The 15,430-nt window shown below is 48.0% G+C and overlaps 1 protein-coding gene across 2 annotated transcripts in view; it reads left to right on the top strand.

The window, feature by feature from the left end:
- Positions 1 to 488: 488 nt before the first annotated feature.
- MGAT5B (alpha-1,6-mannosylglycoprotein 6-beta-N-acetylglucosaminyltransferase B) overlaps positions 489 to 15,430 on the top strand; it is a 795,006-nt gene continuing 780,064 nt past the window's right edge. The window contains exon 1 of one of the 2 annotated variants that reach the window (XM_086930672.1): positions 489 to 1,721. In XM_086930672.1, the coding sequence (XP_086786798.1) occupies positions 1,654 to 1,721 (68 nt within the window). In that variant the 5' untranslated portion in view covers positions 489 to 1,653. The remainder of the gene's footprint in view (positions 1,722 to 15,430) is intronic. The other variant, XM_086930673.1, reaches the window with a different exon arrangement.

The following is a 15,430-nucleotide window of genomic DNA, read 5'->3' as shown; positions in this document are numbered from 1 at the left end:
AGTGTACACGTGCATTGGGGCTAAACACTAGTACTTCTCTGCAGACCAGTGAGGGTTAAAGACTGCAACCAGCAACCCAAGCGCCTTGAGACCCTCACGGGTGATTTGCCGCGCTTCATAAATGATTGATTGACTGACTTCCAACACTTCTCTACGAGATGCAGGTGCTTTGGGGGACACCAACACTTTCCTGTGATACGGATGCGTCGTCACGGAGCACCTGCCTCTATCTGCGGGATGCACGAGCTATGAGACCGAGTACTGGCACGTCTCTGTAGGATGCAGGTGCTGTGCGTCTGACCACCGACGCTTCTCGACTGGACCCAGGTGACGTGAGTCCGATCACCAGCTCTTCCCCAGGACAGCGCTGCGGAGAGGATGTGTCTCCGGACTCTTGTGCGTGGTGCAGCGTGTCTTCGCCGGTCCCCTCGGGATGCCAGTGTGACGCTCATCACCTCCTGCAAGCACGTACCTGCGCTTCGAGGCTCCACTGCAGGTGCTGTGTGGCTGTGAGTAGTGGCACTCGACGCCTCCTCCTCACACACCTGCTGACTCGTGACTCTGCTGACACCCTGCCACCCCGCGTCCCAGTCCCGCCTCCCCTGCTTGAGGAAGAGGCGATAAAACGCGACAGGCGGAGAGGTGGAACCGAAAGAGGAGCCTGCGCGCCCGCAGACACCTGTCTCGGAAGAAGGAAGGAGCCTTCACCGAACACCGCTGGATCCGAGGTGCGGCCCCGCTCCAGGAGCGGCTTCCTCCACTTACACTTACCTCAGCCGAGCACCTGCTCCGTGGACGCGCGGATTCTGGATAGAGCGCCGGTCTGCTTGCCCTACTCTGAGGGATACCTGCATCCGCGGAACACTTCTCCGGGTGCACTTTTTTTTCTTTTTTGTGTGCAATTCTTGACAGGTTCTGCGCAATACACGTCTCCGTGGGATATCCTGTGACCTTGTGGGACTCCTGACTGTGAAGCGCCACCGGCTCCGTGGTACCCCTGCATCCGTGGACAGCTGCCTCCGCGACACGCCAGCCTCCGCGGCCTGCTGCTGCCTCCGTGGTACCCCTGCATCCGTGGACAGCTGCCTCCGTGACACGCCAGCCTCCGCGGCCTGCTGCTGCCTCCGTGGTACCCCTGCATCCGTGGACAGCAGCCTCCGTGACACGCCAGCCTCCGCGGCCGGCTGCTGCCTCCGTGGTACCCCTGCATCCGTGGACAGCAGCCTCAGTGACACGCCAGCCTCTGCGGCCTGCTGCTGCCTCCGTGGTACCCCTGCATCCGTGGACAGCAGTCTCAGTGACACGCCAGCCTCCGCGGCCTGCTACTGCCTCCGTGGTACCCCTGCATCCGTGGACAGCAGCCTCAGTGACACGCCAGCCTCTGCGGCCTGCTGCTGCCTCCGTGGTACCCCTGCATCCGTGGACAGCAGTCTCAGTGACACGCCAGCCTCCGCGGCCTGCTGCTGCCCCCGTGGGAGGCACGGACTCAGTTGCTCTACCTCCTGCTTTCTACTTTGGGGTTGCTGTTGTTCGATCTCGGGTCACCGTCAGTGCGGAGGTCGGGACCGGAGTGGTGCCCGGGTCATGCGTCCTGGGGTCAGCGCCAGGGCTACCCCCCTCCCCTGCGCAGTCCAGTCGGATGACTTCTGAGCCATGGTCTCGGTGACCTCGGATGGGACAATTATGGTCAGACGATGCTTCATCACCCTGCGGCCCTTTCGGTGAGTAGTATTCCACTTTATTCTCCCTCTCCACCTGTGATGCCTCACCTGCTGCCCACGTTCTCTTCCCTGGCACCTTTTAATGACCGTAACTTCCCCTTCTGCCCGACTGCCCATATAATCTTCTCTGCCGCCTTTCAATCGCCGTAGCCTCATCCACTGCCCAGTTTCTCTTGTCTGTAGTCCAGTTCCCATCACTGTAGCCTCTCCCACTGGCCATTTGTTTCCTCTTCTCTGTCCCCTTTCCTCACTGTCTCGTTTCAGCTCTCCGCCCATCCGTGTTACCTCTCGCGCTGCCCACTTCCGCTTCTGTGCCCTCTTTTCATCACGGTACCCTCATCAGCTCCTCGCTCCCTCTAAGCCTTTGTCCATTACTTCCACCTCACCTGTCGCCTCAGTGCACCCAAGGGAAATGACCCCAAGTCCCCGGGTACGTAGTGAAATGCAGAAACACATGGGGGACAGAGGGGCGCTCACCAGCCTGGCGCCGTGCCCGGTGCACTCCACCTGCTGCACTAGTGATAGCTTCCACCCCGCTGCAAACCATGGAGAGTCAGACCACCCTAGAGATGGCAGACCTGGTTCTGGGGTTATTTGGGAATGGTGTGAGTTGGGGGGAGAGGGCGGCTTGGAGGGGGTAGAACGGTGGAGAAATGACTTCACGTGTTCACAAAACAAGGACGGCGCGAGGTTATGAGACACGACTTCCTTCACTCTAACAAGAGCCAGACCCTGCCTGGCCGCGGTGTAGCAAGCTTCTCCTCACCTCGGTCATCGGTCATCAGCAGTGCAAGCTTCCCACTCATACACTCAGGCACAGGACCGGTGACAGCAGCATCCCACCCTCGTAAACACAACCTGGACAGTGCAATCTACCCACACACAAACCACAGGTGCAGCGTAAGCTGTAGTAGTGTACCTTTCCCTCATGCACAGAATCTGTACTGTGCAGACAGCCACAGTGCACCATGCCCATACACACATCACCGGGTCAGGCTGGACAGAAGCAGCCAAGCTTTATTCATACACAACATGTATGTATATCTTTTTTTTCTATAGCACCTGCACCCGCAAGCAGAGTGTCCCTCACACACGAGGCATGTTTGCACCTAGGGACGCAGCAGTGCAAGCTCCCTGATACAGAGACCTAGCACAGCAGGGACAGAATGCACCTAGCATCCCAGATGTGCAGTGGGCGTGTGCGCCACACTCGGCACCTTGGGGCATTTTAGATTTGCAGAAGCGGCCACAGATACTTGAGTTTCCCCTTCTGTAATACATATTGCTCCAGAGCATGTATAGCACCTGTACAATCTCAGGGGGCATGGCCCCGTGCAAATGATGAAAAACTTTCCACTGCAGCCACGCTGTATTATAGGCTCTGGCTCAGAGGGCAATGTCTTGTAAGGGGGCATCAGGTGTCCTAAGAATTCCTCAGACACCCTCCCCTATCTATGTGGGGACAGCCAATCACTGCAAGCGCCTGCAGGGCAGACTCTGTCCTCCTTTCTAAAGGAGGCCACGGTATTGACTGCACAGTGAGGGGCGAGCTACCTGCTTCAAACAGCTGACCTGCAATTCAGTAGGGGAGGCGCGAGTTCACAGCTGCATCGGGGAGGGCACATTTGCTGCAATAGGTCACACGGAACCCCTCTGCACACCGTGCACATCATGCCAGTGTGCACTGTGTGTGCCCTCAGTCCAAGCTCCCCTCACACTCATAGAACAGTGACTGCTCAGGCAGCAGCAGTGCAAGCTTCACTCACACAAATAGAACAGTTACAGCTCAGGCAGCAGCAGTGCAAGCTTCCCTCCCATATATAGACCAGGCATTGCTTGGGCAGCAGCAGTGCAAGCTTCACTCACACAAATAGAACAGTTACAGCTCAGGCAGCAGCAGTGCAAGCTTCACTCACACAAATAGAACAGTTACAGCTCAGGCAGCAGCAGTGCAAGCTTCCCTCCCATGTATAGACCAGGCATTGCTTGGGAAGCAACAGTTCTATCTTTTTCATCAGATAGAAAACTATTACAGAAACTAGAGCAGTGCAAGCATCACACACACACCACAGGTACTGCATGAGAAACAATAGCGTCATTTATCGCTATATAAGCAACAGTGTCAGCACATGCAACCGCTGTGCGTTACACCCTCACATGCAACCGGTGTTTCTCGCACAGCAATAGTAAAAATATCCTTCATACAAACAACCGTGGCGACTCGCATAGGGTGCGCTGTGGGGCAGTGGAGCGGGGAGAGGCAGGGTGGGGGAGGGGGGGGTAGTAAACTCGGACATACGACAGAACGGAGGAACGTAATTATTACGTTCCTCCGTTCCGTCGTATGTCTCAGTTTACTACCCCACCCTGCCTTTCCCCCGCCCGCAGCACGCCCTATGCAAGCCGCCGCTGTAACAGTTATACCTCATTCAGCAGCAGTGCAAGTTTCATTCGCTCCCATAAAACAGGCATTGTGCAAGCAGCAGTGCAACATTCTCTCACAGTGCAGTTTCAGCAGGTGGAAGAGCAGTGCAAGCTCTATTTCCTCACACAGAACGGGTATTTCGCGTGCAGCAGTGTGGCCACTTTCCATCATACGAACAGTTACAGCTCACGGAGCAGCTGCGCAAGCTTCACTGCTTCGCATATGCAGGTATTGAGCAAGCACCAGCAGAGCAAAGTTCCCTCATACGGAGAACAGTTACAGCACACCCAACAGCAGCGCAGCATCTCTGTACAACAGGACATGTGCAGCACAGGCAACAGTGCACATTTCACAGTTACACACATACTCATCCACACAATAGCTGCAGCTCGGACAGCACAGGTACATGTTTTCCTCCCATACAGAATTGAGACACACACGAGTGAGGCACACATTTCAGAAACAGGAGGAACTGAACGAGAAGCAACAGGGCGTGTGTTCTTGTCTCAACAGTTACAGTGCAGGTAGCTACTGTGTAACTTTCCTCACACACAGACAAGTTAGTCAGAGCTCTAAGTGGGCCTCACACCCAGAAGTAATTAAAGATTGACTTTGAAACGGGTACCGACTGGGCCATATATCCATGTCTTTAACTTTACAGACAAAATACATCGATTTCTCAATAGTGCCTTTAAAACCCGTCGGGTAATCCGTGTCAGTGCTACAGTTGTCCACATTCCACGTTTAACTTCATCTTGTATTCCCTAAGAGTATTTGCATTTTCCAGATGCTGCGTTATTGTAGTTTTTTTTTTGCTCAGGCAACATTTTACTCAGTAGAGCACACATGGTGAACTGTCACCTGTAAGTTACTGGTTAATGTCCTGGTGTGAGTGGGATGTTTTGCTCATAATGGGGCATGATGGAGAGCTCTTGGGTTGTGGCTGAAGGTGGTGCACGTTTCTACCACTGCCTCTCAAGAGGTTTTAAATATGTTCAGACTACATACTCATGTACTCATTGGCGTCTCTGTAAAGCACACACAGCAATTATCACACATGGGCCAACTGTTATTACCTTTTTATGGGAAAGTGTAAATAAGATGCATACACGGTAACACAGTTGTTCAAAAAGTAACAGTACTAAAGGCAGAGAAAGTGCCACGTTTGCAGGTGTGAGGTTGCCTCTGAAAGTGTGTGTGTCTGCGTGTGTGTGAGAGAGGGCAGGGTGAAAGGGAGGTGACACAAGGAATTGCATGTAGAAGGGCAGAGTGACAAGATAATGGAGAGGAAGGAGGTGGCGTTTGATATATGCAGCTGTAAACTTTCAGAAAGGTATGGGGGGAAAGGGAGTGCATGTCAACGTGAGAGATTGCAGAGGGGAGTGGAGAGAAGGGGTGGCTGAGACACTCCGAAGACCACTAGCCCCTTCACTGGCCTTAGTGATGTTTAGTTCGCAGTATCACATTTCCAGAATGTGAATAATTTCAAATCTAATATTCACAACATTTTCCTTCTCTTACTCATTTATCTGATACTGCTAAAAGGTCTGGTTTTAAGTGTATATTCGCTCCAGACCTGGACAGCCCGTTTCCCCCCAGCAATTTCTTGGTGTGCTGAAGTCTTTGGGGGTCCGTTTTTAGAGCAGGGGGCTGCTGCTGGCAACTCTGTTGCTTCTGAAGCTTCTCCAAGTTCATTGCAGTAGGCACTCGGGCAGCTTCAAGAGAGAGCGAAAGGGGCAATAAGGGAAGGGGGAGCGGTCAGACCGAGGAGGAAGGCAGCAGGACTGGTTTGAACATGTTTGCAAGGTTTGCTTTTGGTTTCCATTCCTGTTTTGGTTCGTTCTTGTGAGATAAACCTGGACGCAGTAACACAAAACACAAAGAGATGCACTTAAAAATAGGTCATATCACACTGTCCATGAAGGATTGGAATCTAGTTATTGTGCTTTAAGCCAAACCCTTAATTACATAGACCTCTCATCTTGGGAAAAAATCCCCAACCATTTCTAGAGCCATGTCCCTTTTAGAGACCTCTGGTTTCAGCAAAGAATCAGTGCACCTTTCCTCACACACAGAATAGTTACAGTGCAGACACCTGATGTGTACACACACACAGGTGCGCGCGCGCACACACACACGCCAGGGGCCTAGCAACCATTGGTGCAGTGGCACCTGGGCCCTGAGGGGCTCATTGACCCCAATTAGTGCTGTATTTTTCTACACAAACAGTAGTCAAAGGGGCAATTTTCCTCATTTGCACCAGGGCCCATGTCAGACTTGCACCAATACTGCCTCCCCTCCAACACAGAACAGTTACAGCTCAGGTTTCTGCAATACAAGTACCCGGCACACTTTCGAGAGATCTAGGTCATAAACAGCATGTTTCTCACAATCAGAAAATGGTACAGCAGGGTCAGGGGCACTGAACATTTCTCTACTTCAGAATACCTATAGTGCAAGCAATAACAGAACATGTTTTGCACACAGCGAGCATTTCAAGACAGGGCAGCAGTGCAAACAGAGCCCCTGTGGAAGCGGTGGAAGACACAGCTCTTAAGTGACCTGTGTGACATGTGGCACCTTTAGCCAGCATTGGATATTTTACCAACATCACGTTGTATCCCGTAACCTTTTATTTTGCTTTTACAATTGCAATATCGACTTTATAGCAGCCGGCTGTGTGCTGGTGCTGAAAAAGCAAGACTGCCTGGAGGGGTCACCCGTAACATGAACACACCTGAGAGCGGCGTTTTAACGCTCAAGTGTGCAGAATGTCCAGGGTGTCTGGCTGCGGGTGTACCCTGTATCCTGGTGGTTTATGGTAAAGGTGAGCACGAGACAATATTGATTCTGCCAGACCGGCAGGTTGGGAGCTCTGTTCTCAGCTTCCCTTGCTGGTTATTCACAGTTTGTAAAGATAGATTCTCATATGTCCTCCCCCACCCACATGATGGTTGTGGTCCCGTTAACAAAAATACACCAGAGCACATCACATATGAGTAACTGTTATCCTGTGTGCAATCAGCACTCTTCTCCAATCAATATTCTTGCAGGATAACTTTTTTTCAATCCAAGAAATTCACGTGGCGTAGACCATTCAGATTTTATTTCTTTTAAAACGCAATGTTCCACAGCCGAGGCGCATTTACGCCCTATGCGGGCTTCCTCAAGGCTGCAAATCATACATACAAAAATATCTTGTAACCTTTATGTCCAGGTCATGTACATTGTGAATAAGGTGAGCAGGTTGAGTAGCGTCTTTCATGGTCTTCTTCACATGCGTGCAGGTGTGGATACTTTTGAAGGGTTCTCATTCTATTATTATACGTCGGGCTTCTGAGCCAACTTTTTGATAACTCTTAGGTCTTGACCTTGGCACGTGGTGGCTGTCCTATTTTCTTTTGTGTGCATCACCATTAGCACTGGGAGAAAGGTTGTTGTTTGTGAATTTTTGTATTAAGCATGGCACATGCACATGATGATACGGTGGTCAGATTTCTTTTGTAGCACACTTTTGGACTAAGCAATGTGTATACATATATGTAAAGATACTAATTGGTCTAATAGGCCATGACCTGGACATATAGGTTACAAGATATTTTTTATGCATGATTTGCAGCCTTGAGGAAGCCCGCATAGGGAGAAATGCGCGTCGGCTGTGGAACATTGTGTTTTAAAAGAAATGAAATCTGAGTGGTCTACGCCACGTGAATTTCTTGGATTGAAAAAAGTTACCCTGCAAGAATATTGATTGGAGAAGAGTGCTGATTGCACAAAGGATAAAAGTTACCCATATGTGATGTGCTGTGGGGTATTTTTGTTAATGTGATATCTGTTGCACTCTTAGGGGACACAGAGATTTGACGCCTTAGGTGGATGAGAGTCAAACACCAAAGTTGCACTCATTACTTGATTTTTGTTTTCAGTTTATGACATTTTTATAATAAGAGGACACTATTTGATGTGCAGGTCACCAATAGCAAATCCGCCTTCTTTTGTATGTTGTATGGTTGTGGTCCCACAAGGGTCTATCTCATCCAGTGTTGTTTCTCAGCGCTATCAGGTTGCTGCCTGATGTAAGACATTTGGCCACCCAATAGCGAGCTGACTGTAAGTCTTTTTCTCCAGGTACCACTCAGGTGGGGACACCATGCAGAACAACCGCTGTTTTGTGTTGTTGTTCTGCTTGCTTGCAATGGCTCACCAGTCCTCCTTTAGTTCAACCGCCTCTGGAGTGGTAGCTGTGTTGAAGCACTCAAGGCTTACTCTACAAAGCAGTTTGGGGCCAGCGCCTAGAAACCAAATTTGATGAAAATGTATCTCAATCAGAGGTGTTTCTTTCAGAAAGGTACTATTATTTATCACAACAGAGTAAAAGAGGAGTTGAAGCAGAGCACAATGATAAACCCAAAGTGCTTAGCACTTCTGGTAGTAGAACTAAGACCCCAAACCTATCTCCTTGCATCTCTGTGAGGCCAAAACACGTGTTTTTATAAAAAGGAAGAATCTTGAATAAATAAGTTATATTACGACCTGCTCTTTCTGTTTTTGAGAATGTGTTTCTCTATATATTATTCTTATTACTAAATGAAGTGCCGGATCACTGTTTGCTAAACTATTGTTTTGTGGAGTGTTCCATAGGAGATGGAAGGGTATTGTGTCTCAGGTCCTGGTCACCCGAACCAATCACTACACCCAATTCAGGGGATAGGTGCAGTCGCTTTTTGCCCCATACCCTGTGTGCATTTGCTTATTACTATGAAACCTTCTTTAACCTCAGGCTTCCTGCTGACAAGGGGGCTTTAACTGGACACGGATTTAAGGATTCAAGTTTAAGGTAACTGAGTGCTGATAAAAAGCCCAAGAACCTTAAATTCAAAGTCCAGGAGGGGAAAAAAGGCTTTGGACCTTCTTCCCTAAGGAGGTCGTCAGGGAATTCAGGTCTCCAGACCACCTGACAGTAAGTCAGCAAACCAGAGGGAGAAGCTCACACTCAAATGTGAACGGCCTCTCGGTCTGTGGGCTAAGGAAGATTGGCTTATCCGGTGAAAAATAAAGTTCTTTTTAGGGGAGGTCTGATATCATAATTTTTTTTGCAAAGTTGCATGCACTTAACGCACTTTGCAAACTTATAACTTCAGCTGTGGTTGAAATAAATACAAGCAAGATGTGCGGATAAAATATTCCAGCAAGAGCGTATTTTTTCCCGAAAAAATATTTTAATTTTTTTTCACGCAATTGCGTTTTTTTTTTAGATTTTCCCCCCTAAATGATTGTTCCGAAACTTTGCAACGTATTCTTTATTTATTCAGGAGGAGTAAGGCAGGAGGCAGGGTCAGTTCTGCGGAGCTGTGCTCCTTTAGTTTCACCACACATCATTGACCATCGCTGGATAGGCTTGTTCCATCATCACGTCTAGCTCACTGAGGCAGCATCCACAGCTCCAGGAGGGCAGGCAGATGGCCCTCTCTCCTCCCTGACTCTTCCCGCTGGGAGATTGTCAGTGCTTCCAAGCAACTCTTCAGCAATAGTGTAGGCAGAGACTTTACTAGGCAACAAGTTGTGAAGGGAGAGGGGTCACATGCATCTCTGTGCCGTGAAGAGCTCTTGCATAGGCCCTGCAGGGCAAGTTCAAGGCAAATGCTTCTTAAAGAACTGGCTTAAAGGCCCAGCGCATGTCTATATTTGGGGCCCAGCGTGTTCGGACCCAGCTCAAAGTGATGACTGCTTTAGTCAAAGATTGTCAGCAACTCTGTTTTTCTTGAGCTGTCATAACATAAATAGCTTCACCCAGAGGTGCACGCGGAATCGAAGTTCAGGGCAAACGTGTTGCACAGCAGCCGCTACCGGAGGCCGCATGTGGGCAAGATCACAAGTCTCAGGATGCTCAAGTCAAGAGCCAATCCTAGGTTGTAAGGAGGGCAACATAAAACAGTGACGCTGCAACTCACAAGAATCACGCACACTGATACACAATACACACACACAGTGGAGGAAATATGGCGTCAGACACCCACCCCTGAAAATCGGGATCCCACGGGATCCCACGTCATGCAGGTAAGTGTATTTCACCAGCCGCTTCGCAGGCGCACAAGGTACTGGGGACAACTGAACAAGGTGTGAGCACCATGGACTCGCACGAGCGGCGTGCATCGCGAGGGTAGGTGGGCAGCATCTTCAAACAGGCGACAGGCTGCTGCTCTTTCAGCATGGGGGGCTACATAGTTCGCTTAGCAGTCTTACTGCTTTTGGGAAGCTGAGGATTGAAGCCATTTGGGGCGAAACCTGGCTGCTTTTTTCGTGAGAGCATTTTGAAGACAAAATCTAGTCATTATCTCTTAGCAGTACCCCATTAACAAATTCAACCAGTCACCAACCAGGCAGCTACCCCTCACCAGTGAGATAGCATCCTTGTTGATGAAAGGAGGAGATCTTGGACAGCCCCCTGCCGGGCAGAGTCGTATCACTGTTGCCACTTGGTAATTTCGATTTTAGAGGCCACCAGTTAAAAACATTACAGATGGCACCTTGTTAGCTGTCAGGGGAAAAGCAACAAGTTACAGAATTGGGTCAGGTGCATTGGGGAGCGCGGCCGGCGTGGGCGTATGTAAACTCTGGCATGTAAGCGGGAACCGGTAAGGTAGGAGGCTGCCTCGTGGATGGCTGAGCTGCCACGATCCTGCCTGAAAGTGCTTAGCTGATCTATTTGTAAAACTGTGCTTTGATTTGCAACCTTTGGGCCATTCTTTAAATAATACAAATTTAATTATTTTAGGAAGAACACGCATTGTACGCACAAAGACAGGTTTATTGGTCACTCTTCCTTGTAAGAAACAATGCGGTGGCTGCTTTGTACATTTCTTACCCTGGCTGATTCAGGAGTTCTGGACTTAAGGTCAATATACTGACAACGCTATAATGAATGATGGTCTTCTAAGCGTACATACACAGGCAGAGTGGGGCTCTACCCTGCTTTGTAGAACGGTGGCTTGAAGCAATCCCTTTCAGCGCTACATTTCTTCTGTCTCAATTTGTCTTTCGTGTAATCTTTCTTAGCTTAGTTCAGAATATAACCCCCTTGTCCTTCTGGTGGTTGCCGACATAGTACATGAGTCCAAAGAGCTTTAGAGCTTTGACTTTCACTTTGTTGGACCTTTGACTCCACCTCCTTCACACAGCTGGATAGGGTCTAATCTTTTCCCATTATTTATGGTGGGACTGTTGCTTATTTGTCTCCTTCTGTTATCCCTGCGTGTAGGCAGTGGCAAATAAGTGGTCCCACTGAAAAATGTCCAGGGCTGCAGAGGGGGCATTATTACCTATGCTAGTCGTATGGTACGCATACAAAGGCGAGTGGGGGAACCATGGGAAGTGAGGATATGGTTTCCCCTGCCCTGTTAGTCCTTCAGGGACAATGTAACAACACCCCCTCTAACAGCAGGAATCCTGTTGGCTAGTTGTCTATCAGAGCCAGAAGGTTGTCCGGAGCAGTTGCACACTGCCATATGGTTAATACTTTCTCAGTAAAAATGTGTGTTTGTTGGACAACATAAATGTCAGAACTATGTAAGACTGACTCTACATACACACCATCAGAATATGTTGGTCTTTGTCTGATAGCTCACAGTGCAACATCTGTACCCCAAAACTGACAAGGTAACAAATGGAATGGGCAAACCTCAGAACATGACAACCCTGACTTCCCAGGGAAATCGTGGAAATAAATCTAGAAATAGTTTTGTTTGATTATTCATGCATACTAAAAAAGATACACAAGAAATACACAACATGCCGTTTTAATATTCATTAAAGCAGTGGGATCCTTGAGTAAAATATGCGTGCTGCAATAATCATTAAAAGGAAACAGAATAATGTGATTAGCATTATGAGAATTGTGAAGAATATAAACAATTCAACCATTTTACGGTTACAGAGAATATATGCTAGCATATAAGTACTGTAATATATTGTACTTCTCCCTAGTGTTACCGGTCGTAGTGTACCTAGGGTGGGCAAATCTGCCAGAATCCCTGTAGGGTGAGCCAACTCTCCCGTTACCTGGTGGTAAGTGTCATCAGGATGCCCATCTTGGTGCAGAGCTGGGTAGCATCCCTTGGAAAATGAAAAATTGGAATCAACTGGGCTGGAATTCCGGCATGAGGCAACCTTAGAGCCAGCAAAATGTTCCTCCCCCTAAACAAGGGAGTGATGTTGTTTATATAATAAACATCACCCAAGTTGCCATGCTAAAGTCCCAGTTAACCTGCTATTGTTGATTCTATTGTGATAGCTCTGTCGCCGAACGGACAATCACAAACAGCATTTTGCTCAGTGAAATAAGCCTGTGTACAGAATGTTCAAGGTATTTGATGGAACGCCTACAAAGTGGAAATGTAAGCAAAGCCAATTCAGAGAATATTATCCTGCACAGGCACGCAAGAAAATGAGCTTCAAATGTCTTTGTGTTTAAAAAAGAAGGCAACTTAAAAACGTGAGTATGTAAAATGGTGTTGTTTGTACCCAGGCCTAGAATGTGACAACTTGACGACACCTCTTCTCATGTGGTTTACCTCAAGGAGGTGGATGAGCCTATAACAGCTTTTGGGGCTCATTGGGCAGGTGTGTGCTTCAGTAGAAGCCGTAGGGCTGGGAAGAGTTTAGTCACGTCTCCTGGTATATGACAGGTGACTGGCTGCTCTCTGTCAGTCTTTTGGAAACACATGCCCTGTCTCGCTGTAGGCCATGCAACCTCTTTGCCTGTAGTTAGCTCCATGTTTATTGCATATTTTCCAAAACTACCACAGTGACTTAAAATCCACCACAACCTATCCCAGTGTGCATATGGAGATAGCTTATCCAACAAGATTAGAGAGCAATTTCCAAGGCTTTACTTCAGGCATAGATTTACACCCTAATAAATCAATGCGTACAATGCAATGCTGCCTAAGAGTCACAAACCTCTACCTTCATATAATCTGGATACTCAAGTGTGTTGTATGTTCATAATGTGTGTGTCACTCTCAAATATTATGCATATGTAATTTCTGTATGGGGCAATAAAAAGTTCTAGCCACGAGTCAGAGTTGTAACCAAGAACATACAGTGTAAATCAGACCTTCATCAGCAGTGCAGTAATCCCAAATCAATGCATTTTCCCCCAAAATATGTTGGCACCCGGGTTACCACTGTGATTTGAACTAAATTAGTTAATAATAAAAATCACTGGAAAACTTCGGGAAGAAAAAACGTTGCTTGGTGGCAGGGAGTTTTTGCTGTTCATCCTTACAGCAAACATAAAATAGCATGAAGGTCCTCTGCCCATGACAATCTTGCAGACAATATGACTGACTCATTCTCAACTGTACCATCTTCTCAGTGGTACATGTTGGGCAGGTACTAAGGGTGTGCAACATTTGTGGGATTTACTTTATCGTAATTACTCAAAATGAAAATCTGTCATTTAGGGTTATATTTTAATCACAAAGTGCTTCCTTGTGTCAGCGTTTTAAGCAAGGACACATTTTACGCTAAAAAAAATGTAAAACATAGTTGGTACTAACAAAAAGCTGCTCTTGTTCTGGTTGTTTGCATTGTTCCCTTGTGCCCATGGCATACTTTTGCAACAAATAGAGGTGTATTTATGCACCACAGCATGTTTTTTTAGGGATATCATGTAACAAGCATAATGCAAAATTCCTGAAATTATGGCAGTATAATTAAAATTTCTTCCGGGCCTAGCACTGACTTCCTGAACTTAAGAAACTTTTTGGAGGAGCTTTCCTTTCAAAAGTACCAGTCTGATTTTGACTCATTAAGCCCCAGCCAAAATGTGTTCAAAATTGCCAACTTGGGAAACATTTTCACCATCTGAGGGGGCAGTGAGGCCTTAAAGGTGGTGTAAACTGGGGATCCAGCTTTCAGACCATCGCAGGGTGATGCTTGAGGGACATTGGTGATGGGCGTGGGCTAGAGATGGGATGGGGCTTAACGCCATTGCAGCTTCAGTGGCTATGAAGAACTAAAGGAGGAAGTAGGGCTTGTAGAAAGGGTGGCCACTCCTACTTTGGCCAAAACCACAAAATGCCCTGAACTGAAGCTGCAACCTCTATACGAGTGCTGAAGGGGTTGTGAAATCTGTAAAGACTCCACACACTTTATGGAAAAGCACTCTAAGTAAAGGTTTCCAGCCCATCGGGTGGTAACTGTGTGCTGTTGGCTCTTCATCAGATGAGCCAGATAAAGTTAGTCATGTGATACACGGTAGCACCGTGCGAGTTGATATGTCTTTATGCTTCCAGAGGCACCAATCCACTGTATGACTGACCACGCTCAGCCCTACGGGCAAAGAACCTAGGGGTTTGGCTGGACACTAAGCTTTCCTTCAAGGCGGGTAGCAGGTGCCTGTTTCGGAGTCCTGAGGGGCCTTCGGAAAACCCTGGATATGCTGCCTACTGCAGCCAGAAAGACCATGGTGCATTCCCTGGTAACATCGCGCCTTGACTATAGTAATATACTGTACCTGGGTGCCACGGGTAAATGCATGCAAAGACTCCAAGTCATACAGAACGCAGCAGCTCGGCTGGTTCTTATGCTCCCAAGGGGGGCCTCCTCAATGATGGCGTTGGCTTCCCTGCACTGGCTACCGATAAGGGAGGGAGTCCTGTTCAAGGCACTGTGCGTCTGCCATCGTATCATTCAGGGGACGTGTCCATCCTATTTGTCTGATTTACTTACTCTCTACTCCCCAACACGCCAACTTAGATCATTGGGGACGGGACAGGTGTGTGTCCCTGCCATTAAGAGAGCAAGGATGGGCAGCCGCTCCTTTTTCTTTTTGGCTGCTCAGGAATGGAATATGCTCCCCGTGAGCCTCCGGCTGGAGGGCTCGGAGGGCACCTTCCGGGAAAATCTGAAAACGTATCTCTTTCCCTCGGGATAGTCACGCCGGGTTAGGTTAGGGTGTAGTGTTCGAGGCATTTTGCACAGCAGCACGGGGACACACTGTCTGAGTGTAACCAGGCGCTCTATAAATGTGTATTATTATTATAGCAAATATTTATCATTTACACATCAGCAAATAAAGTGTCTTGATTTGTTTTGAAATACTAAAACGTTTATTTCCATCATACTTCAGAATTACAAAAAATGTGCCTTATTTGTGCATTCCCAACTGCTGACATATTTTGAAATGTTTATTTACATGTATTTAAATGTTGTGTGTTAGAAAACAAGTGACATCATAGAGCCTTTAATTTCACACTCCCTGTACCCCATCGAGATTGTC

This window comes from Lissotriton vulgaris, chromosome 7, assembly GCF_964263255.1.
Source record: "Lissotriton vulgaris chromosome 7, aLisVul1.2, whole genome shotgun sequence".
Taxonomy (NCBI): domain Eukaryota; kingdom Metazoa; phylum Chordata; class Amphibia; order Caudata; family Salamandridae; genus Lissotriton; species Lissotriton vulgaris.
Note: the sequence above shows the minus strand (reverse complement) of the source record. Positions and strands in the feature narration are given on the sequence as shown.